The 24,934-nt window shown below is 46.0% G+C and overlaps 2 protein-coding genes across 6 annotated transcripts in view; one reads left to right on the forward strand and one right to left on the reverse strand.

Moving 5' to 3' along the window:
• The window catches only part of CUNH21orf58 (chromosome unknown C21orf58 homolog), an 18,716-nt gene extending 1,553 nt beyond the window's left edge, over positions 1-17,163 (reverse strand). The window contains exons 1-8 of the mRNA XM_029567097.1: positions 16,999-17,163; positions 15,616-15,730; positions 12,219-12,297; positions 9,740-9,852; positions 6,739-6,819; positions 5,386-5,422; positions 4,258-4,331; positions 3,335-3,502 (exon numbers count right to left, since the gene is read on the reverse strand). Coding sequence (XP_029422957.1) covers positions 3,335-3,502; positions 4,258-4,331; positions 5,386-5,422; positions 6,739-6,798 — 339 coding nt within the window. The 5' untranslated portion in view covers positions 6,799-6,819; positions 9,740-9,852; positions 12,219-12,297; positions 15,616-15,730; positions 16,999-17,163. The remainder of the gene's footprint in view (positions 1-3,334; positions 3,503-4,257; positions 4,332-5,385; positions 5,423-6,738; positions 6,820-9,739; positions 9,853-12,218; positions 12,298-15,615; positions 15,731-16,998) is intronic.
• Positions 17,164-17,357: 194 nt separating this feature from the next.
• The window catches only part of Pcnt (pericentrin), a 143,498-nt gene continuing 135,921 nt past the window's right edge, over positions 17,358-24,934 (forward strand). For all 5 annotated transcript variants that reach the window (XM_008840472.3, XM_029567100.1, XM_029567098.1 and 2 more), the window contains exons 1-2: positions 17,358-17,514; positions 19,662-19,874. In XM_008840472.3, the coding sequence (XP_008838694.1) occupies positions 17,458-17,514; positions 19,662-19,874 (270 nt within the window). In that variant the 5' untranslated portion in view covers positions 17,358-17,457. The remainder of the gene's footprint in view (positions 17,515-19,661; positions 19,875-24,934) is intronic.

The following is a 24,934-nucleotide window of genomic DNA, read 5'->3' on the forward strand; positions in this document are numbered from 1 at the left end:
ATATTCATTCTGCCAGGCATGGTGGAAGTACTTGGCTCCTAGCACTCGGGATGCAGAAGCAGGCATATCTCTGTGACTTCAAGATCAGCCTGGTCTATACAGAGAGTTCCCGGCCAGCCAGGGCTACAGAGTGAAGCCCTGTCACAAAAACCATAAAACCAGCTGGGCCTGGTAGCACATACCTACAATCCCAGCTCTTGGGAGGTGAAGGAAATTGGCCCAACATAGGAACCCTGACCACGGAATGTCTGGTCCCCTAACTATCCAGTTCTATGTTGGAGATTTCCTCTTTTCCCTTGCCTGGGTATTAAGATGGGCCACACAGAAAAACTATAAGAATGGCTGAAATTAATCTCCCCTGCAGCCCCTGTCTCCCCTGCAACAGCTGTCCCCCCAAATCCTCTTGTAGCTGCTGCCCCTATTAAAGACTGCGACCAGCCCCCATGCCCCTTGCACATCCTCCATCCCTCAGGAAGGTTGTTCCCCCTTGATGTACTATAAACACAGTCAAGGTTGCTGAGGTCAGAAGTGGTCTCTTTTTCTCCTACTGTTTCAGTACTCTGCACTCTGAAATCTAACCGGAGGCTGAGGCAGGAGGACTGTGAGTTCCAAGCCAGTCTGGGCTACAATCAGGTACATGTAACCTTTTGACATTGCACAATGTTGTCATCTACACAGTTCATGCTCTGGAACCATGCAATCAAGTTACAAAAAGAATCATTAAAAATCTCATATTTTAAGTAAGCTTAGGATTTTATGTTGAGCCTCTTTCATAGTCATCCTAGTATGCATGTGACTCATGGGCTGTAAGTTGGACATGCTTGGCAGGTACATAGTGAGATAATGTCTCCAAAAAGCAAGATTTAACCAAGGCTGTGGATATACTCAGTATTGGGCTCAGCAGCTGAGTTTGTCAGTGACCAAGATCCTCATGTCTTTGGCTAAGACCAAAACTCATAGGCACAGTGTTCCTGACAACAGGTAGACAGTGCAGATGTGAATGGGAGCACAGGCTAAGGTATCCGGAACCTGGGCACAGATAGCCCACCCACCAGTAAAGGGAGTCCTGGGGATCCATTTACATTGTATTCCTTCTGCCAAGTGCTGCTTGCTGCCAGCATCCTTGCCAAAGGACAAATATCTTCCAGGTTAGCAACCTGTCCAGAGGGCCCCTCCCCGGCCCCGTTCCTGTTCTTCTCCTCAACTCTCTACACTTCCTCACAGAGTCCTCAACAAAAGCCTGTTGTGTAGTGATTTTCCTCTGAGATAAAACTTTGTAGGAAGTGGGTAAACAACAAAATGTTCTAAAGGAAAGCAAAGAAGATGCTGTGAGGGAAGGTGAAATGATCCATCCTTCAGAGAAATTCATTCAGCTTAGTAAGTAAACAGTTCAAGAGCTTCAAGAAGTCCCTGAAATCCACAGGTTCACTAGGTCCCTTCCTCCTCTAGCTTTGTAAGTCCCAGGGACTGCTGAAGGGATCCTCTCAGACAAACAGAGCTGCCTAGAAGACCATCAGACCAGCAGAGATCAGCCAAGCTGCCTGGAAGAAGCACAAACTAGTTAAACTGCCTTGAAGAGGCTCAGATTGTTATGGAAAAATTCTTGAACAGCTAAGAGATCAAACATTCACCCAGCAGAGAGTCTGGAAAACTCATCTATCCCATTGGTATGCATGAGGTCCAAGAAAAGCGACAAGTCTTCAGGATGTTCTGGGCCACAACCAGAAGTACAGATGAGGATTAAATAGGCAATTTTACATCATCATTTTATGGTTATCACCTGGACCCTATGTTTTGTTTCTTGATGAGCCATGTTATCTCAGGAAAAGTGCTTTCTGAGTCCACGTGGTCAACATAGATTACAAAATAGATATCCCAGGCATGGATCAGGACATCTGCCACCTTTTGATCTATAAGTAGGCCAGGCTAATTGGACTAAAATCCTGTCAAAAGGACATTACAGTTTATAAAAATAGATATCAGCAGCAGTTTACCCATGCTAGGGTAGGCTTTTGGTGGTGTAGCTGTATTTGAGTCATTTCTGTGCCTGTAAGTAACTCATCACCTTTATTCCTATAAGTAATCACAACAAAACTCATTGATTTACCAAGTTGAATTTTGGTGGTATTCTTACTTTGGTCTGTTGTTGATTCCCTCTGTGGGATAAATAAATATTTGTTCACATCTCCCCATGAATAGTGTCATATAATAAGGTCTTTTCTAAGCTTCTCAGCCTCTGTTTAAGAACATTATCTTTTGGGGCTGGAGAGATGGCTCAGCAATTAAGAACATTGGTTGTTCTCGCAGAAGACCTGGGCTTGAATCCCAGCACCCACATGGCAGCTAACAGCTGTCTGTAACTCCAGTCTCAGGGGATCCAACAGCCTCTTCTGACTTCCGCAGGCATTGCACGACACGGGTGCACTTACCTACATGCAGGCAACATATGAATACTTATAAAAAAATAAAAATAATTTTTTTTAAAAAAAGAACATTATCTTTTGGGGCCTGTGAGATGGCTTAGCAAGTAAAGGCACTTGCCACAAAGTCTAGGGACCTTTGATCACCAGAATCCACATAAAGGTGGAAGAACAGAACCTACTCCAAAGAGCTTTCCTCTGACCTCCACCCATGCACTGTGGTGTGTGTGCCCCCTTGTACACATACATCACACATGTATGCATCACACACACAATAATAATAATAAATAAAAATTTAAAAAGAACATTATCTTATGCTCAGTGAGTCAGTTGCTTTCTGTTTCTTGCCATTCATAATGCTGTATATAAGCCACACCATGTAAAGTCCTCAGAATTATACACTCTCTGCTGTTTGTAACTCTGTCCTTGAGTTGGAATTGTAAGCATCCCTGGCCATTGTGAAGCATTAAAAGGTGGGTGCTTTCCTGAATTCAGGGCTCTCTTGTACTAAACTCCCCCTAATTCTTCCAATACAGCTGTTAGGTAGGGCCAGGAGGAGGTGAGCCCATCCTGAACGATAGCTACCTCCAAGCCAGTACTACATGTATCTTCCAAGAGAACCCAAAAAAGTCCCCATGGTAGCATGGACAGCAAATAAAGCTACTATTGGCTTTTAGACTGAGCCTCTCCAGAGCCATGGTACCCTGCTGAGACCTCCTGGAAAAGAAGTGAGAGACAGTTCTTGGCCTCCCTCACTGGAAGTGGGAGATCAGAGGAGTGACAGAGAGGCCTCTACTCTCCTGACTGGATGACCTGCTAGTAGCACAATGACCTCCTGCATTGGTGTGAAGTCTCAGTTATGACCTTTCTACCCCACCAGAAGATACTGTGTTAATCAACAGTCCTCCTCCTACCTGGTGCTGAACAATCCTTGGTGGCTCTGGGGGTAGAGGCAGAGGTGGGGAGGCATCAGGGAAGACATCCATGGGAGGCACGTCTGGATGCAGAGCTGGCACCAGAGCTCTTCCATGTACCTCCCTCCAGGCATGATCTGGGGCATGCTCGTCCATTAGCTTCTGTTCCTAAGAGACAGAACCTGCTGGCTGTGGAGCCATCAGCACAGGGGCCCTGAGTGGATAGGCCCTCACCAGCATGATTTTCCCATATCTTGCTCCTGCCAGGGTACATGACACCCAAAGCTCAGTATGGAGTCCCTGGAATGAGAGCCAGGCCTGGAAAGCAAAGCCAAAGGCCCTCCTGTGATGCACACTCAGAAATTCTGCTTCTTTCAAAATATACCAAATAATTTAAATGAGTTTCTGGTGGTTATTGTTACTGTTTCTCAGTCAACAGTCTAATGGCTCTTGACACGTTTCAGTATCTACCTCATTGTAGAAATCTCTTCTCCAGATGAAGTGCCAACCTCCTACCCCAGGGAAACGTAGGGGTGACCCCCACACAGACGTTCCTAGGCAAGGCTACTTCTTGCTGCTGGTCAGTTTAGTTTGGATGAAGCCCCCTGGAGTCCATCCTAGAGCTCCAGTTCCTGTGGGTGTGGGCTTTTATTCATCTCCTGCTCTGACAGGGGTGATCTAAACAATTTCTAAGCTCACACACTGCATGTACTTGATACTTTTCCTTCTCCTATTTCCTCAGGGCAGTGATAGGGATACTCTTAGCTTCTCACAGTTCAGCTATTCATCTACAATTTGTGAACTTTAGAGAACTGTTAGAGAACTGGTCCCAGGAGTATAGAAGAGCCTTTTGATGGGGTGTGCTGGCCGGTGTTTTAGCAGTGGGGAGCTAGGTCCAGGCTTAGCTGAGGATGTAGGCCTACCCAGAGTCTCTGTAAAAGGTCCTTTCTTCTCCTCAGAGCACTCTGCAGGGCAGTGTCTGGCCTGTTCTTCTGTCCTAGAGGGAGAAGGCATATACTTGTCACTGAGGAATATTTTGTGTCTGGTGGCCCTGGCAGAGTACCCCAATTTTCCTGTACCCGGAGCCCAGAGTGACCTGATGCCTCCTGAGCTCAGGCTTCTCATAAACACCCATCCTAAAGAAGGAGGGACTGGGGCTGGGGCTGGGAGGGGATGAGCCATAGTGGAGAGGGGAAGACTGGGTCAGAATCAGTCTTCATCCTGAAAAGGGTCTGGCAGTCAGTGGAGCAGGTCTGTCTTGGGGACTTGGTGCTATAGCGCCCTGTACTCAGGAGGCAGGAGGCCTCCACAGGGCCTCCCATACCCCCATAGCCCTAGCTCCAAGATGTCTGGAGAAGAAAGGCATGTGGGGGAAGGGGTCTTACTGCAGAGAAGGATCTGGAAGGTCTGCCTGCCTTGGTATTCCTGAGCTGCGCTTTGGTGATGTCTGAACAGCCTTTTCTGCAGGCTTTCCCTGGTACAACTTCGGTGGCACATTTGCATCCATTGGGTTGTCCTCTCACAAGTCCCCTAGGTCATGTGCCTCATTTGACATTTTTCGTCTAGATTTGGGGCATTCAGACCTGGCCAGCTGCCCTCAGAGTTCCCAGAGTTACCGCCAGCCATGAATGTTCTATGTTCCCAAGAATAAGACATGCTCTTCTGGCCTTCATACCTCACTGAGCTGTCCATGAACCTAGATTCTGTCCTCAGGTACTGAGGAGGACAAGACTGAGCCCTACCCACTCCTGGAATTAGAGCAATGTGAGTCTAAACTGATTGGGAGCACTTCTGAACTGAGCAACCTAGGGTAGGTCACCTGACCTCTCCGTGCCTCCATTTTCTCATCTGCAAGATCTATCCCTTCTAGGAGTCTGCAGACTAAGACAGCAGGTATGTGTGTATGTTTGTGTGTGTGTGTGTGTGTGTGTGTGTGTGTGTGTGTGTGTGTGTGTGGTTGCTTTACAGGTGAAAATAAAAGCCAAGGCCTACTTTGCCTGCCATTCTTGCCGACTCTGCCTATGTGGGCCCACACAGTTTAGGGCTCTTACCTGGCATGTCCATGCTCTCTCGCTCCTGCTCCAGCTTCTACAAGGAAGAGACTGTCACAGTGACTTGGCTCCACGTTGGTGAGTGAAGTCTGTGCTGCCCACCTGTCTGCCCAGCTGCCATCCCACAAGCTCTAGGAGTGGCCAGCACCCCAAAAAGTGTAGAGAGCAAGAAGTGCATGTGAAGTGGGTAGATGGGGCAAGGATTGCCATATTCTCTTAGGGACTGAGCTGGTCATGCCCTCAACATAATGCATGTGTTACATCTTAAACCCAAAGGGGGTACCCTGATGGGACCCTAAGGTAGACACTCTGATGGAACCCAAGGGGGATGATCTGATGGGACTGAAGGAGGATGTCCTGATGTACCTCAAGGGGCACCCTAATGGGCCCCAATGGGGATGTTTTGATGTACTCCAAGGGAAGTCCTAATAGTAACCAAGGGAGACAGTCTGATGAGTACCATAAGTGCTCTAATGGAACCTAAAGGGGATGTCCTCATGATGGGCCCCAAGTGAGACGATCTAATGTACCTCAAGGGTTACCCTGAAGGAATACAAGAGGGACGGTCTGATGGACATGAAGGGACCCAAGGGGGCACCTTGAGGGTCCCCAAAGGGGACAGTCTGATGTACCCCAAGCAGTCCCCTTTTGGGACTCGAGAGAGCACCCTGATGGAACTCAATGGGGGATGTCTTGATGGGTCCTAAAGGTCACCCTGAAGGGCCCCAAGGAGTATGTGCTCTGATGGGATTCTCCAGGCAGATTTCTGAACAGCAATCCTTGGAGAGACAGTTCTCAGGTCCACCTGGGCCCTGAACGGGGGAGAGGGGGTACAGGGTTTATGAAAGACAGGAAGAAGAGGAACAATGCAGGCAGGGTATATTCAGAGAAGCTGGGTAGCATGGGTAGCATGGGTCCCTGTGGACCCTATGCCCAGTGGCTTGTGAGGGTAGGCATGCCGGGTTTCAGATCACTCAGACCTTCATGAATGACTGAAAAGTTGGAGAAGACTGGGCATGACTAGGTTCTGCCCTGGGGGTGCTGAACTCTGTCTCTACAATAGGGAGTGTCCTTTAAACACTGGAGCCTGAAAGTATAGGAACTTCAGAAGGATGTACCTTAGAAGTGCTCGGCTGGTGGTTATTGTCTGCCTCCCGACTTGGAAACTGCTAGAACATAATTGGTTCTACACAGCACGAAGAAACCAAGAAACCATCATTATTCATTATGAGGCTAGACCCAGGAAAAAGGATTGACTCGAGAAGCAGGAACCACTCCTGGCAGTTTGCAGGAGCAGGAGAGGTGAGTGGAGCAACGGGAGCTGACAGCAGCAGTAGATAGACTCTGGCTCACCTGTTCCAGGAGTCTCAGTGTCAGTTGGGTCATCTGATCTGCTACTGACGAGTCTAGCATTGTGGCAACTGTGTAAGATGCCTACAAAGAGGTAGGAGGCTGAGGCCCACTCTGCCTTGGCCCTTAGTTACCTGTAGCAAAGAGCCCCTAAGTGGTCATAGTGCCTCAAGACAAGAGTAGGAGATTGGCTGCAGTGCCAGAGCTCGAGGTGGAGTCTGTGACAGTTACCAGGCTGAGAGGAAGGGAGGCCCTGGGTTGCTAGGATTCCCCTGAGAGTCCTTCCTGGGTTTTGTGTCATCAAATGGGTTACCTATAAACACTGATCCATAGGTGTGGCTAGGCAGGGCTCAGTGGGGAGTCAAAAGGCCAGAGGAACAGATCTCAGATTCCTCCAGGCACCACCTGCCTAGGGGCGGGGCCTAGAAGAATGACTGGAAGACTACTCATCTGTCCATCAGCCACTGCCTCCAGAGTACCCTTGTCCTATCTCAGAACCCTCAAAGTAAAAAGGAAGTTTGGTTGGACACACAGGAGGTTATTGGGAAGGGTATTTTCTGAGGGTTTCAGGAATTTTGGGGGATGCTGAGAAGGGTAGAATGTGGCCCCTAAGGGGACACTTGGGCCAGAGAGAGGATGCAGACAAGGAAAGGTCATGTATGGAGGTGAAGACTCTAAACCAGATGGGAAGTGAGCCGATTCCTCCCTTGAGGAAGGGAATGGATCATTAGCCATGAAATTGGGCCATGGTGGGGGCTGATCAAACCCTATGAACCTAAGAGCCATCAAGGTAGGGCCAGCACCCCTGCAACAATGGAACTTCCATCAGATCCCTAACATTGCCCCCAGGTCCCTGATATTGTTCACATATTTTAACATTTATGGTTTCATACCTAAGCATGGTCATTTCTGACCTGTATGGATCCCATGGACCTCAGATGTGAGAGAAGTTAGGGTAAAGTTGCCTGTCTGTCTATCTGAGTGGAGTCCCAAGAGACCACTCCTGTTGGGTTTATGGGCACAAACGCTTACTTCCAGTCCTGAGGGCCAGGCTTATCCTAATACAGCTATCTAGCACACCTTTCCTACAGAAAAGCTGAGCTTGCCTGCCTTGCACCCCCAGAGGGTGTTCTGGAGTCCTCACTGACACCACTGGCACTAGCAGTCTGGCCTATAGTTACAATGTCAATATATCTCCACAGCCTTCCTAATATGACAGTCTGAGTGTGGGCCAGCTAATTAGCCTATACAACTTAAGGTAGCTAGGAAATAATCCCCAGGGATGAATGGGACCCCTTCCAGTGGACACGAGCTTCTTAGACAGCTTTAAATTTATTATTTATTTTAGATGGAGTCTCACTATGCTGTCTAGGCTGATCTTGAATTCCTGAAGGCAAGTGATTCTATGAGCGTGCACCACTGAACCTAGCCACAGGTTTTTAAAAATAGTAGCCCGGTATGGTGGGGCACACCTTTAGTCCAAGCCCTCAGGGGGCTGAGGCAGCAGATCTCTGTGAGTTCAAGGCCCAGCTGGAGCTACAGGGAGACCCTGTCTCAAAAAAAGACACACACACAAAAAGATAGCTTTAGGACTAGAGAGATGGCTCAGCAGTTAAGAGCATTGGTTGCTCTTGTCGAAGATCGGGGTTTTAATACCAGCACCCACATGGCAGCTAACAACCATCCATAACTCCAGTTCCAGGGGATCCAAAGCCCTCTTCTGTCCTCCGTAGGCATTGCACAACACTGGTGTACTTACATGCAGGCACAACATTCATACACATAAAATAAAAAGATAAGTAAAAAAATTTTTTAAAGTCTTTACTGAAGAAAAATTGAGAGTATGGAAGTTTCCATAACTCAACACACAGCTTCTCCTGTAATTAACATCTTTTTTTTTTTTTTTTTTTTTTTTTTTTGAGACAGGGTATTCCTGTAGCCCCAGCTGGTCTGGAACTCACTACATAGACCAAGTTGGTCTCAGTGTCACAGAGATCCTTTTACCTCTGCCTCCTGAGTGCTGGGATTAAAGGCATGCATCACCACACCCAGATCCAATTTTTTGGCTTTTTTTTTTTAAAGGGGGGGTGGTTCTCAATATGTAGCCCTGGCTGGCCTAGAACTCTCTATGTAGACCAGGCTGGCCTCCGCTTGCCCCTGCCTGCCTCTCTCTGGGATTAAGGTATGTGCCACCATGCCTGGCTTAATGAATATTTTATAGCACATTTAATGAACCAGTGTTGAGGCATAAATAACTAAAGTCCATGCTTAATGCTACCCCACATGCCTTAGTCTGCACATCTCCTCAGGTGCTTCTTGGCTTGACAGATCTCAGACATTCCTTGTTTTTTAATGACCTTGACAGCTTTGAGGAAGGAGTACTAGACAGAAATTTTGTAGAGCGTCCCCAGTTGGGCCTTCTATGAGGCTTTCTCCTGGTTAGACTGGGCTTGCCAGTAGTTAGTTCCCGTCTTATCACATTGTGCTGCAGGCACAGCTTACCAACACAACTTATCCCTGTGACTCTGGCCCTGGCTACCTTGCCTAGAGGTGTTTAACTGGTTTCTCTACTGCAAAGTGCCTTTCCCCTCTTCTTTGCTGTCCTCTTTGGGAAGAAGTTGCTAGGAACAGCAAATGTTTATGGGGTAGAGAGCCATATTGCTTGTCTGTGAGAGTATCTGTATAATTTACTTTGATAGTGTTTAATACTAAAAACAAATTGAAATAAGATTCAAGTGCTACATTTGCAGAGCCTCTCTGGAGTTTCCATGGGAGTGACTGTACATTCTGAGAATCTCAGCTCAAGTGAACTGGTCACATGCCCCTCTACTGCCAGTTAAAAATGTATTGAAATATGTAAAATCTGAGAGTCAGGTCATATCCGAGTCTCTAGTTCTTAAAAATTCTGGTCTTACCATCTTTCTGGCCCCTCATTTAATGAGCCCATTCCCTCATTTGCACAAACCACCCAATTCTGAGTCTGGGAATCAGGGGTTCTACTTACCAAAGAGGGCTGTGATCTGGCCTAGGACTACTTCCTGGTGGCTTTCTTTCCAAGACTTCCTGAAGTTTTGTTTATGTTATAATCACTTGGGCCCATGGATTCCATTGAGGCTGCTGGACAAACAGGTGGGTAAAGTGTTACTCCTGTGATTTAGAGAAGGCATTGTTACTGCTTTTAGTTTGATTGGAGGAAGCAAACCCAGCATGCAACCCTCCAGAATCTCTTACAGGTTTCAGAGACAAAAAGGGAAGGCCCCATGCTACAGTTAGTGAGCAGCCCGTCCACCGTACGGGCCTCTGATCAGGTAGCCTCTGATTCCTGAGGTTCCAGGGGGAAGGAGGAAAGATTTGCTCTTTTCTGACTGCAGGGTTACAGCAAAAGCTTATAAATCCTCTAATCCATTTACCTGGGGATCTTGCTGAACTCTTCTGAGGAAGTGAGAATTAAAGAATCAAAGACAGTCACAGTTGAGTGCCTGACATTTCTTTTACAGCAGCATTGAGGGCAGAGAAAGAGGCCTAAGGGCCAGTGAAATGACTCATTGGGTAAAAAGGTGCTTGCTACCAAGCCTGGCAACCTGCATTCAATCTCTGGAACCCATAGTTGAAGGAGAGAACTGACTCTCTCAAACTGTCCTTTGACTATCACACATGCTTCCATGGCACATGTGTACACACATGCACACACACACACATACATACACACACTTACACTAAAAATAATGTGTAAAAAAAGATGTTAAGGGGCTGGAGAGACGGCTCAGCAGTTAAGAGCACTGACTGCTCTTGCAGAGGACCTGGGTTTGATTCCCAGCACCCACATGGCGGCTGCGAACCGTCCTTAACTCCAGTTCCAGGGGAATCCGAAGCCCTCTTCTGACCTCCATGGCTTGGCATGACACGGGTGCACTCACATACATGCAGGCAAACACTCATACACATAAAATAAAATGCCTGCATGTAAGTAAGTGCACCCGTGTCATGCAATGTCCACAGAGGACAGAAGAGGCCTTTGGATCCCCTGGAACTGGAGTTACGGACAGTTGTTAGCTGCCATGTGGGTGCTGGGATTTGAACCCGGGTCTTCTGCAAGAACAACCAGTGTTCTTAACCGCTGAGCCATCTCTCCAGCCCCAAAAATAATAAAAAAAATTTTTTGGTCTTTTTGAGACAGGGTCTCCCTGTAGAGGCTGAAACATAACATTTATTTTAATAGCAAATGGGATACTGATAACAAGAAGAGCCAAACAGAGACAAAGAGCATGGTGTGAGCAAACTATGCCAATAGAAAAAACGAAAACGTTTATGTCTTTCCACAGTGGTGGGACTGAGTGAGGAACAATAAATCCATAGGCAACATCATTTTCTGTGGCTTTAATTCACCAAGTACTCTGATTTCACGTAGTACTTATGACCATTGGCAATCACAGGCTCTTTTTTTTCTTTCTTTTAACTTAATATTATTTATTTATTAATTATTTGGTCTTTTTGAGACTTTTTGGTCTTCCTGTAGCCCCAGCTGGCCTGGAACTTCCTATGTAGACCAGGCTGACCTTGAACTCACAGAGATCTGCCTGCCTCTGCCTCCCGAATGCTAGGGTTAAAGGTGTGGGCCACCATACCCAGCTGATTTTTAAAAAAATTTTATTTAGTATTTTTATGTGCATGAGTGTATTGCCTACATGTAGTAGGTGCACCTGTGTCATGCAATGCCTGCAGAGGTCAAAAAGGGTGTCAGATCCCTGGAACTGGAGTTAGAGATGGTTGTTAGCTGCCATGTGGGTGCTGGGAATTGAACCTGGGTCCTGTAACAGCAGCTAGTGGTCTTAACCACTGAGCCATCTCTCCAGCCCCTTTAAAATTAAAAAAAAATTTTTTTATCATTTTTATTTTATGTGTATGAGCATATTGCCTGCATGTATGTAAAGCACTTGTGTCGTACAATGCCCATAGAGGTCAGAAGAGGGCGTTGAATCCTCTGGAACTGGAGTTACAGACAGTTGTTAGTTGCCGTGTAGGTGCTGGTAATTGAACCCCAGTCTTCTGCAAGAGCAACCGTGCTCTTAATGGCTGAACCATCTCTCCAGCCCCTCTCTTTTAAATTATTGAGCAGGCCATCCTGAAACTCTTTATGTAGCCATGGCCAGCCTCTAACCAATGGTGTCTTCCTGCTGCCTCAGCCTCCTACTGGGATTACAGATATAAACCACCATAGCTGGATTTCAAAGGCTCTTTTGTTCCCATTTTAATTACTACTCTCAGCTCATACATTATACTCCAGATATCCATCTATCTATCTATCTATCTATCTATCTATCTATCTATCTATCTTCTATCTATCTAATGAAGTGGCCCATGTGTCACTGGCAGGAGAAACTACTTAAGTTAGAGCCTGAGATAGAGACAGAGATCCTTCCCTGTTGCAGTTTTCCTGGATGCGGCTTATCATGAATGGACTTGAGAGAAACAATGATCCTTACTTCATGATAAAAATACTGGACACTCAGAGTAGCAAAAATGAGACATTTATTTTCAGTTCTGCAGAAGCTGGGTGTCAGCCTAGAAAAGAGACAAAAATGGTTAGTACACTAATTTCACACAAAACAGTAGTTTTTATGTCCCTAATTGCATTTCTCTGCCCCCTTTAGTGTCTCATAGGCTAAGTTCTTTAGGGAGGTTCACTCTTCCCAGTGTCTGGTACTAACCCTTCCCCTAAACCCCCGATTTATTTGCTCACAACACAAGTCTTATCTAATGTATATACTGGGGCTTGAGAGTCCCCTCCTTTTCTGATACTTGGACTCAGGTACTTAGGTGACTTCCTCTAACTTTTCAACCCTAAGATGAAGTGAGAGCACCTAAGACAAGCAGGTCCTGCTGCCAGTTGGGAAACTAGTGCCTCCTGCTTATCTGTGATTCTATGATGAGCTCTAAACACATCTCATATTAAAAATGGATCATAATAATTTATTTCTTACAAACTAGTGACAGGTCAGTGTGTTTCACATGTCTGTCTTGGAGTGCTCCCTCTTTTATGGCCCAGGGGAGGGGGTTTCTTCTGGTGTGACTGGTAAGCTCATGTGTCTGATGTTTCTGACATCATTTGACATATTTTCAGGTGTTATTTTTTATTATCACAAATAAATTACTTACCAGTGCCTTCTGGGGGAATGGTACATGGTGGTAATTTGTAGAACAAAATGCAGAGTTATTCTTTCTTGGCACTTGTGCTAAGGTCAACACTGCTTTTTTATAAAATGTAGTAACCCAGGGGTGGGCATAACCTGAAACTATTCCATGTAACACAGACTAGCTCAGAACAGGCCCAGACTCTCACAATGCTCCCTGCTTGCTACCTGAGAGCTTCCTTCTGGTGCACACCTGGCAGGAGGGGCACAGTGGGAAGGCTTTGAGTGACTGTTAATCTGCAGAGCTTATCTGCTTTCAATGAGCCTGAGTACACTAAAGCATTTGACTGTTAATCAAAACTGTGGGCTATGAGTAAAAACCTTACATTGGGGCAGGTGAGATGGCTTTTCAGGTAAAAGGCTGCAGATCCTGGCAACCTGAGTTTGATCCATGGGATCCACAAGGTAGATGGAGAGAAATGACTCCCGTAAGTTATCGTTTTGTTTCTCCATTGCTGTGAAAAAACACTCTGACCACTGTCAATTTAGGGAGGAAAGGGTTTATTTGTCTTATATCTCCCTGGTCACAGTTCATCAGGGAGCCCAAGGTAGGAACTCAGGACAAGAACCTGGAGCCAGGAGCTGGTGTGCAGGCCATGGAGGATCACTACTTACTGACTTGCTCCCCTGGCTCCTGCTTAACCTGCTTTCTTATGCATCACAGGACCACCTTCCCAGGGATGGCACCACCCACAGTGGACTGGGCTCTCCCATATCACTCATCAAGAAGATGCCCCACAGACATGGCCACAGGCTAGTCCAATAGAGGAAATTCCCCAGTTGAGGCTCCCTCAACCTAGATGTGTCAAATTGACATCAAAGCTATCCAGCACAATTGACCCCTTGTCAAGTTGACACACAAACACATCACTGTTAAACTATAACCTTTCCAATTCTTGTCCCCAAGATTTGATGTTAACATTACTATCACAACATAAGACAGTACAACCTTAAAAGCCCCACAGTCCTTGAAAAATCCAAACACTTAAAAGTCCATAGTCTCTTTTAAAAGTCTTAAGCGTGGGCTTCTGTAAAATCCAAAACAAGTACTGTCTTATTTCAAAGGGAAGAGTCAGGCACACCTAAGCAAAACCAAGGACCAGCTAAGTAGCTCAAGGCTGAACACCTGGGATTCACTCACGATCTTCTGGGCTCCAAAGGGTTCTGGCAGCTCCACTTCTCTGACTCTGCCGTCCATAGCACACACAGCTCATCTCACAGACCCAGGCCAGCTCCACTCCACACCTACTGCTGTCCTTGGTGGTTATCCCATGGTCCTGGCTTTTGAGGTAAAAGGCTGCAGATCCTGACAACCTGAGTCTGATCCGTGGGACCCACACGGTAGATGGAGAGAAATGACTCCTGCAAGTTATTGTTTTTGACCTCTATTTGAGTGCTCACACACACACACACACACAATGAGAAACCCCTAAACCCTTCATTATTCCCACATCCAGGCACATAGGTTCTAGTGACATCTAATACTAACAATGGTTTCATACAGTCCAGATCCTCATACAGACTATGAATTTATAGCTAGAGTGTATTTATCATTTCTTTTTTGAGACAAGGTCTCCCTATGGAACCCAGGCTGTTCTTGAATTCGCAAAACTATTGCCTCTGCCTCCTGAGTACTGAAATTATAGCCATGCACTGCTATTTTATTTATTAATTTTTTAGACAGGGTCTCACTATGTAGCCCTAGTTGGCCTAGAGAAGAGGCAAAATGGTCATCACATTGATTTGGCACAAAACAGTGCTTTTTTTTTTTTTTTTTTTTTTTTTTTTTTTTTTAAAAAAAAAAAAAAAAAACCTATAGCTCCAGCTGTCCTGGAAGTCACTATGTAGACAGACCAGGCTGGCTTTGAACTCACAGAGATCCGCCTGCCTCTGCCTCCTGAGTGCTGGGATTAAAGGTGTGCGCCACCAAGCCCGGCAAAACAATGCTTTTTACTTTTATGTTACTAGTGTTTTTCTGCATATATGGTATGTGCATCATGTATGTACAATGCCTCCAGAGGTCAGAAGAGAGTGTTGGATCACCTAGAACTGGACTTACAAGTGGCTATGGGCCACTATGAAGGTGCCAAGAACTGAACCCAGGCCCTCTGTAAGAGCAGCAAGTGCTCTTAACTGTTAAGTCATTTCTCTAGCCTCCAGTAGTGTTTTTTAAAAATTATTTATTTTTATCTTGTGTGAGTGTTTGGCCTACACGCAAATGCACCATATGCATGCAAGACCTGTGGAGGTGAGAAAGGGTATTAGATCCCCTGGAACTGGAGTTTTGGACAGTTGTCATGTGGATGCTGGGAACCGAACCGAGGACCTCTGTAAGAAGAGCCAGTGCTCTTAACCCCTGAACCAAACCATCTCTCTAGCCCTGTTTTTTGTTTTTTTTTGTTTTTTTTTTTTAAATCCCTGTTGTGTGACTATTGACTATTCCTGGGGATATGTGAACAAATGTCTACTCACTCCAGAGGGAGAATCAACAACAGATCAAAGTAAGGATATCACCAAAGTCTAACTTGGTGAACCAGTGAATTTTATTGGAGTTACTTACACAAGTATGGGTGAAGGGTTACTTACAGGAGCATAAATGACTTGAAGACAGTTTTATCTCTAAAAGCCTATCCTAGCATGGATGATGGCTTATGAAAGCTGGAAGCCTGGAGCTCCCTGCACTACTTACAGGCAGCAAAACAAGTTGGAGGGTATCTTCCAGGCATCTTGGCTGGTCTCTGCCTCTTCTACGCAGCTCAGCTTGGCTGAGAGTCTCGCTCAGCAGTCTTTATTGCTTATATAGGCTTGAGGAAAGGGGGACCAAGTGAATTTGGTCAGTTTCAGGGACTTCTTGAAACGTTTGAGTGGTTTATTTCTGAGTTTAAGGTGCTTCCCTCCTCCTAGATGGGCTGTTTTATCTGGGAGGAAACTGCTACACAATAGAATTTCCCTGCCTCTGAATTCCTCATTGGGGTGAGTTCTTTAGGGAGATACAATCTTGGTACTGCCCCCTCCCCAGATTCCCCATATTTATTGGTTTAGGATGCAAAGCCTTATCTAATGTATATCCCAGGGCTCAAGATTGCCTCCTTTTGTGATACATTGCTTAGTCATGGTGGCTGGGTCAGATAGCAAGGTCTGTAACTTTTCAACCTTAAGAGAAACCAAAAAGCACTAAAAAGCAGACATCAGCTGCTGGCTAGGAAAGATAGGGGCTTAGTGCCTCCTGCTTATTAATGATTCATTGACGAGCACTAAACGCACTGTGAGAGTCACTCAGCAATTGTGTTTCTCCTCACCTTCTCCATTTGTCCCTTTGTTTAGGAAATGAATGTTTGCTGAGCCAGATATAATCTATTTCTTGAAAGCTCTACATGCCTGATACCCTAACTTGTCACAATTTCCTAGAACACCCTTTCTTTCCTTGGGCACCGGTTTCCAAACTAGCCAATAGGACAGATTGTGAAGCTGAACCTCAGTCTATGAGAGGCAGCCCCTTGTGTTAAGGATAAGGCCATGCACCCTGCTGAGAAGTGACATTTGCTTGACCACCTTGCGTGGCGGTCTCTTGATTTGCTACCCTGATCTTCTAACAGCACCTCACACTGAAAATGTACCATGATTTATTTTTTAAATCAGAAGGCTGTTTCCTGGCCGAATTGCTAGAGTGGGAGAGCCAGGGTCTTGAACGCAGTGACTGTGGGCAGAATGCATGGGTCCAGAACTGCTCGCTCTCAGTGGCGGCTCTGGGCCTTCCAGGGCCAGTGGTCCTGGTATTAGACTGTCATTCACTGAATAACTCCAGCTGCCCTTGGCCCTTTGGCTCCTTAATCAGCAGGGGAAGGGGTGGTCACAGCAGGACCGAGGAAGCAAAAAGGAGTCCAAGTGATCCTGCAGGCTACTGTTGGACCCACCGAGTAAACAGCACTCAGCCTAGAAGGGCTGGGGGCAGGAGGTCTAGGTCCTAACAGGGCCCAGGGCCCGTGAGGCTTGAGGCTAGAGCGGCTCCCCAAGTCCCTGCCCAGCAGGCCTAGCGGTTCCGTGATGGGCTCATGGTGGAAAAAATACCCACATCTGCTTTTCATGGCCGGCCTGACCGCGCATGCTCCGAGGCTCATTCAACTACTTCGAAGTCGGGTAGACCGCGGGCCCCCAAGCCAGGGTGTCCACCTCTTGCCGCGAGGGGGGGCTCGGCAGCTCCGCCGCCCGGAAACAGTGGCGCGAAGCTTCCCGCGGAGAGCCGACCAACCACCCCCAGGCCTGGGAACACTGCACCCCTATCATTCGTATTGCTGAAGGAGGTGGATGCGTCACTACCAATTGGATGCCGGAGCCAGAGAGCACCACCCTGGCAGCGTCGCCAGAATGCGCATGCGCAAGTGGACACGCGGTCCTGATTGGTGGCCCTCCGTGCTGACAGTTGGGGGCGGGGACGGCGAGTGGGTGAAGGGAGGGAGTGTAAATAGAGTGAAGGCGACTCTGCGTCGGTCCCGCCGCCTCCGGAGTGACTGACGAGGAGCCCGGCAAGGAGATGGATAAAGACGAGCAAGAGCAGCGGCGCAGGAAGGTGGAGGCTGGGCGAGCCAAGGTAAACGGCAGCGTCCTCCTCTCCGCTTTGCTGTGGAGAGGGGTCCTAAGGAGGCTCAGGTGCCCTTCCCACTGCCTGGCATGAGCGGTTGCGGCCGAGTGGTTCCTGCCGCCGAAAGGTTGCCCTTCCCGTCGCTTCCGGAGAAGCCGCCTCCTGGCCGCCGCCATCTTGAATAGGCCGCCCTCTGTCTTGGCCCGCCCCCATCTTAGCCACAGCCAATCAGCGTCTGAAGCCGCGGTGCCTGGCGGGCAGACCGGGCTAGGGGCATTCCGGGGCGGTGCGAGGCTTCCCGGGTTGGGTTTTGAGGGCCTGGTGGGCTGGGTTTTAGGAGGACGGTGGGCGGGTCCTGGTCGCCTAACTGCTCCTGGCTTGTCCCCAGGTCCTCCCCTCTCAGAACGGTCCAAACCTTGTCTGAGCTCCCAGTCTTTAAAACTGCCTTCAGACTTTAGGTTTTCCAGAAACTTGGAACTTCGGTGCTCCCGAATTGTCCCAGCATTCTGTATGGTTGGTTGTGCGCACTGTGGCCCCGTGCTGCGTGGGCTGCAGTGCCTCCGGTGCCTTCGAGGGGTGTTCTCACCCCCTTCTGCTCCAGGTTTCGATTTTGTTTGATATCTTACCCTGGAGCCGTTTGTGGTGGTTAAAACTGGTGCTGAAAGATGACTGGGACTCTGAAGCAGCGAAGGCGAGAGTACTTCCGAAGTGGATCCCTGGCCACCAGCCCTGGCTCTGGGACCCGAGTTTCCCCACTCTGCACTGTCAGCCTAAGACTAGATAGAACTACGAAACTCTTGTATTGATTTCATGGATCGTCTTGAGGGAACCATCCTTTGTAAATTAAAAAAAATTGATAACAGGATCTCCCTGTAACCCCAGCTGGCTTGGAACTCGCTAAGTAGACAAGACCAGGCTAGCTTCGATCTTACAAAGATCCGCCTGCCTCTGCCCTCCATCACTGGGATCAAAGGCGTTCACCATCATGCCTGGCTGGCCATCCTATACTTGAATCAATACCATAGACTGTACCGCATAAAAACATCCGGATACCCCACTCGGTATGCCAGATAAATGTAGAGGCTGAGAAATGAGGGAGTCCAGAGTTTAACTCTTCTACTTGAGGAAATGGTCTCTCACCTTGTGTGGCCCGTGAACATCAATAGATGGACCTGAGGGGGAGATGGAGGGCAGTGAGAACCAAGAGGCCACCTGTTGAGTGACCATGATCAGAGACCAGGTCAGTGCTGCAGAATGGAGTTATGTAACAGGCGCATTTAATGGAGGAAAGCAATCAAGAAAAATGGAGTTGATTCTGAAGGCAGTGTCCGCCCTTCAGATTTCTTTTTACATAAATAAATGGCCTTTTGTATTTTCTGTCCGCCAATGAAATTATGTGTTTCTGTTTTCATTTACAGAAGTGCATATGCTTGTATGGCATTGGTTGCAATTTGAAGGAATAGATGTTCTCCTTTGAAAAACTGGTGCTCCAGCTCTTTCTGAATAAGGTGTTGGTGGGGGATGGTATGTGAGTGCAGTTGAAAACCTCATGTTTGAGGGAATGAAGAAAGCTAGGTTGCGCCTCTGACTGGCAACATTCTGTGATGGTCCCTAGAGTTTTGGTGAGCTGTGTCATGAAAAATAGAACATCTGATTCCATAAAGGAAGATGTTAGATTGACCTGGCTTAATTAATTTTTTGCTATTTCTGTATCTTGTCTCGGAATCTATGGCTAGGAAGTTTTGGCTGGGCGATATATTTCTTCAGTTAGGGAAAAATGGGGACAAGAGGGGAATAATCTAGCTTTTACATTGTTTTAAGTATTGAATATGCCTTGATTAAGCTCTCAGTGTTTTAAATAGATGTTTTTCTGTAAAATGCCAAGATTAGGAAAGCTATTCTTCCAATCAGCCATGTTTTATTTTGTCTGCATCTAATAGTCATTAGTAGACTTGATATGATTTTGAACTTAATGCTAGGGTCATAGATGTCAGTGAAGACAATGTTTTGTGGGAAAGTGGTCTATTGGCCAGGTGTGGCTGAGTGGACCAAACTAGCCTGAACCTCATGCTCCCCACAAGTGTGTTGACTTTATGGTTCTGTTACCTTTTTCTCATTTACCTCTGCCTCTACTATTTCTCCACATTTCTGCGCAGCTTGCTAACTTCCGACAGAGAAAAACAAAAGGTGACGGTCCGCATTCGAAGAAAAAGACGGCGAAGAGGAAGAGTTCGGCTGTCAATGCGCCTGTCCCGGAGGAGAGTCCGGTAGCTACTCACAATAGCAGGCTCCCTGGAGGAGGGATTGTTTGCAAAAGCAAGTCATGCAGCGACGAATTGGAGGGGGCCAGAGGAGCATCTGCAGCTCAGGTAGACTGACACAGCGTTGTGCTAACATGTTGCCTATTTTCTAGTTATTGCTGGATAATTTACCACAAGTGGTCTTTGGTCTGTTTTACCTTTCAAAAGTGGAGAAAGAGGGATTTATTTTAGCTTATAATAGGTGAGTAAACTTTGGTTTTAAGTAAATAATTTAATGACTTTAGAAAATTTTATTTATTATTATGTGTGTGTTTGTATGATGTGTGTGTATGGCACTAAGTGCCATGGTGCCCATGTGGAGGTTAGAGGACAACTAGTTTTCTCCTTCCACCTTAGTGTAGGTTCTGGGGCTTGAACTCAAGTTGCTTGGCTTGTGCAGTAATGCTTTACCCACTGAACCATCTCACTTGCCCCAAATATTTATTATGAGATTTTGAGGAATTTTGGACAATTATTTAAAGACAAATGTCATTTTGGTGTTTTGGTAAGAGAAATTTACAGGTGAGAGGTGTGTGTGTGTGTGTGTGTCCGTCCGTCCATGTATAGCATGGTTCCATGTGAGTTCCATGTATGTGATACTCCTTCACCTAATTTTGAACGCAACAGCTTGTTGTTTCTGCACTTTACTGACTTTCTGTGGTATTCTGTGGGCCTGAACTGGCTGTCAACTGCTATTCTATGCAATCTTTTCCTAGTTTCCCTCAGTGGTGGAGAGACTAGAAGCTGTGTTGAGTAGCCCCTGCTTGCTCTCTTTGGTACGGTTTTGTGTGTCTCCTGTCTAAGCTCTCTAAAAAGAAGCTCATAGTGTTTAATATTTTACTAGTTTTTAAAACCTTCAAATCAGAGAAACTTCAAAAAATTTTTTTAATAGAAAGATTGTATAATTTTCAGCTTTTCATTTTGAAGTAATGTTAGAGTTACAAAAACTTTGTGAAGCCTGGCATGGTAATGCACACCTGTAATCCCAGCACCGGAGGACTGAGTCAGGAGACAAGTTTAAGGCCAGCCTGTACTATGTAATAAAGACCAAAAACAACAAAATTATGCCAGAAGTGGTGCTATACACCTTTAATCTCATCATTTGGAAGGCTGAGGCAGGGTGATCATGGATTCCAGGCCAGCCAGAGGTAGACATAGAGAGTGGCGTATCAGCCTGAGTGAAATAGCAAGAGACCCTGATTAAAAAATTCAACAACAAAAAATTGTGAAGCATTCCTGGATATATACTTTACCTAGCTTCTTGAACCCAAAACAACTTAATCATAGTGTAATTATCAAAATCCTTTTTAGGTAACATTGAAATAATGCTGTGAGCTAACAGATGGATTTATTATAAATTTCTGCCCGCTATCCTTCTAACATCCTTTTCTGTCCAAGACTGTATGTTGCATTCTTGGGTCTCTTCTCATTTAGGAAAGTCTCTCAGTCTTCCTGAGATACTTTTAAAAAGTACCTTTGAAACGTGAGTTTGGATCTATTGGTGCACCCTCGTGATCAATCTCAAGTGGTATTTCTGAAAGAGCGTTGGTAGTGGTGTGTTCCTGCAGTACGTCTCCTGATTGTGGGGATGGTGGGTGCATGCCACCATACTCAGTTGCCTCCAGTTTTTGTTTTTGTGAATGTGATGTTTTAATTTCTCTCTGTTCTTGGTAGGTAGTTGGCACATACAGACTCTAGATTAGAGGTTGGTTTCACATCTGGGTTGCATCCATGTTTGCCTGTCTGTTCCTTGCCATGGCTGCTTGAAGTTTTTCATCTTTGGTGCCATGTGCATATGCTGTTTACTTTCTTATGTTTGAGTGGCTTTTTTTTTTGTAACATTTTCATTATTTTTATTTTATTTTATGAGTGCGTTGCTTGCATGTATGTGGGTGCACCCATGTCGTGCAATTCCGTGGTGGTCAGAAGAGGGCTTCAGATTCCCCTGGAACTGGAGTTAAGGATGGTTTGCAGCCGCCATGTGGGTGCTGGGAATCAAACCCGGGTCCTCTGCAAGAGCAGTCAGTGCTCTTAACTGCTGAGCCATCTCTCTAGCCCCCTTGAGTGGCTTTTTATAATCCCTTTGTTTCTGTCTGGGCTCTGGGTTTTCTAGCATTTGTGGATGAGCCCTTCTCAGCTGTTGCTTCTGGAATGCCTGGACTGTCTTTTCACTTTCTACTACATGCTGGGTAATTTTATCTGGGTTACCTCTCATTTTCTTTTCTTTTCTTTTTTTTTTTTTTCTATTTTGACACAGGGTCTCTCTGTAGCCCCAGCTATCCTGGAACTCACTAGGTAGACCAGGCTGGCCTCGAACTCGAGGAGATTCGCCTGCCTCTGCCTCCCTAGTGCTGGGATTAAAGGCATGTGCCACCACGTCCAGCACCTCTCATTTTCTTAACTATGTTCATGTATGAATAGTCTGATATTAAGTCTGTCCAGTGAAGAATTTTTCTATTCTTTCTTCTTCCCTTCCACTTTCCTTCTCACTCTATTGCCTTCTGTATCAGTCTCTTGAGTTTCAGGATCTACCACTCCACTGGGCATATTTTTTCTTTAGCACCACCATCACCACCACCAACACGCACGCACGCACGCACGCACACGCACACACACAAGTAAATTCTAGGTCTCATATGTTTGTTTTCTTGATGATAGCCATTCTGACAGGGGTGAGGTAGAATCTCAATGTAGTTTTTGATTTGCATTTCCCTAATGGCTAAAGATATTTATCATTTTTTCATATATTTATTGGGTGTTCATACTTGTTATGGGAGACCTGTCTGTTCGATTCATTTGTCCATTTATTGATTAGATTATTTGTTCCTTGTTGTTTAGTTTCCTGAGTTCTTTTTGTACTGTGGATGTTAATCCCCTGTCAGATTATATATAGCTGGCAAAGATTTTCTCCTGTTGTCTTAGTTGTCTCTTTACTCTTTCCTTTGCCACTGGAGTTCATACATTCTGTCATTTGTGTTAAGGCCTATTATGTAAAGTTAGTGTCCCGAGATGTCCCTCAGTACAAGGTCCTCCACTGAGGTTTAGTCAGCTTATCTAGAGTCTCTCCCTTCAAGATCAGCTCTTCCTCACCCAGCAGTAATCAGCTGCTAATAATTCCTTGACTGTGATTGGGACTTGCTGTTCATTTCCACAGTTCTGTACTGGGTTTTTGTCTGCCTAAGTTTGCGTGGGTCTTGTGCATGCTGACACCATTGCGGTAGGTTTGTATGAGAAGGGTCCCAGGCACCTGTAGGACTCTTATTTCCATATGGTCATTCACCTCCTCTCTGGCTCTTAAAATTTTTCCGCCCCCACCCTCTTCCACAATGGTCCCTGAGCCCTGGGTGGGTAGACCTCAATATAGGAATCCTGTTCAAGGACCCACATTCTGCAGACTCTTAATTCTCTGTATTTTGGCCATTTGTGGCCTTTTATGTTCCTGGCCCTCTGTTGATGAGGGAGCTTCATTGATGAGAATTGAAAGATGCATTAGTGTTCTCTTCATCCCTTGTTCTATGTTCTGTGAATCTTAGGTGTAGAGATTGCATCCTAGATGTGCCTATTAGGCTTGGGCACTTCACAGAGAATCTCTGTGTGTGACCAGTGGTAATTCTGTAATAATCTCTGTTGTTGAAAAAAGAAGCTTCTTTGATAGGTGGTGACTGGAATACTTGTCTAAATTTAAGGATGCATATTTTGCACATAGTAAGACCTCTCCAACTATGTGTATTTGGCTAGGTTTACGTTACCAGACAAGTTTCCTCCCATTAAGTGGGCTTTAAGTCCAATTAGGCAGCTGTTGATTATCCCAAAGATAAAAGTGCCACTGCTGTACCAGTGTCATTTGCTGTGCTGGTCACTGATGTGGTTTTTAGGCCTTGAAGCTAAGGTTGGACCATCGATTGATGTTCTCCCTTGCCAGCTTTGGTAGTGCTCTCCAAAACTATGAGAGCTAGCCTTCGGGGGAAGTGACTTTCAGGTCAGTTCCAGCCCCATTGCTCCAAATCCTGTGTCCAAAGTATGTCCTGTCTTCAGCAATAGGGTCTTCTTACCATCAAGTTCTGGGAGGCATTCAAGGACTGTGGCAATAGCCTGTGCAGTTTTGGGAGTCTCTTGGACTACCCTGGCCAACAACTTGAAGGAAGGTTTCTCCTGTCTGGCACTGTTTCTTGTTAAGTAGTCTTCAACTGTGCTCATGGACTCATGTAGGGATATTGTATGTGTAATTTTTCAGTAGGTTTTTGGACTAATATTACTCCCTCTGGTTTTTGTATACTTGCTAGGCACTGTTTAGGTCTCCTCTTTCTCTCCCTGTCTTTCTCTCCCTGTCTCCCTAACCCTCCTCCCCGCCCTTCCCATTTAAAATGTCCCCATTTTCCCCATTTCTCCCTTAATAATTTTTGTATGCTATGGTCCCACCTCTTTTGAGCTCCTTCTTCCCCTTGATTCCCATAGTTCTTTGTGTAGTCTCCTTTTCCCCCGCCACTTTACCCTCTTTTTACACGTCTCCTTTAGTAACACCTGTCTCCTACTATTCTTCTCAGGTTCCTTTTTTCCCGTCACCTCCCTGGTTTCCTTCCATATTCCTGGTTTCTGCAGTTACATCAGGATATGTACTCACTTATAAGGATTTGGTGCTAGGATCCACAGATGAGGGAGAACATACATTGTTTGTTTTTCTGAGTCTATGTTAATTTCACTTAGTATACCAGTTTCTAGTTCTATCCATTTATCTGCAAATTTCTTTTTTTCATTTCTCCATTGTGTAAATGTACACATTTTCGTTAACCACTCATCAGTTGAGGGACACAGGTTGCTTCCATCTCTTAGCTATTGTGAAAAGAGCAGCAACAAATTGGTTGTACAAGTGTCTCTGCAATAGGATGAGTTCTTTGGGTATATGCCAAGGAGTGGTATAACCCAGTCTTATGGGTAGGTTCATTTGTAGTTTTTTAAGAGTTCTCCACACTGCTTTCCATAGGGCCTGAACCAGTTTGCACCCGCACCAGCAGTGGATGAGTGTTCCCCTTTCCCCACATCACCTCCAACATTTAGTATCATTTGTTTTCTTGATCTTAGCCAGTCTGACTGGGGTAAGGTGAAATCTTAAAGTGGTTTTAATTTGCATT

This window comes from Nannospalax galili, unplaced genomic scaffold (assembly GCF_000622305.1).
Source record: "Nannospalax galili isolate Female #2095 unplaced genomic scaffold, S.galili_v1.0 scaffold619, whole genome shotgun sequence".
Classification (NCBI taxonomy): domain Eukaryota; kingdom Metazoa; phylum Chordata; class Mammalia; order Rodentia; family Spalacidae; genus Nannospalax; species Nannospalax galili.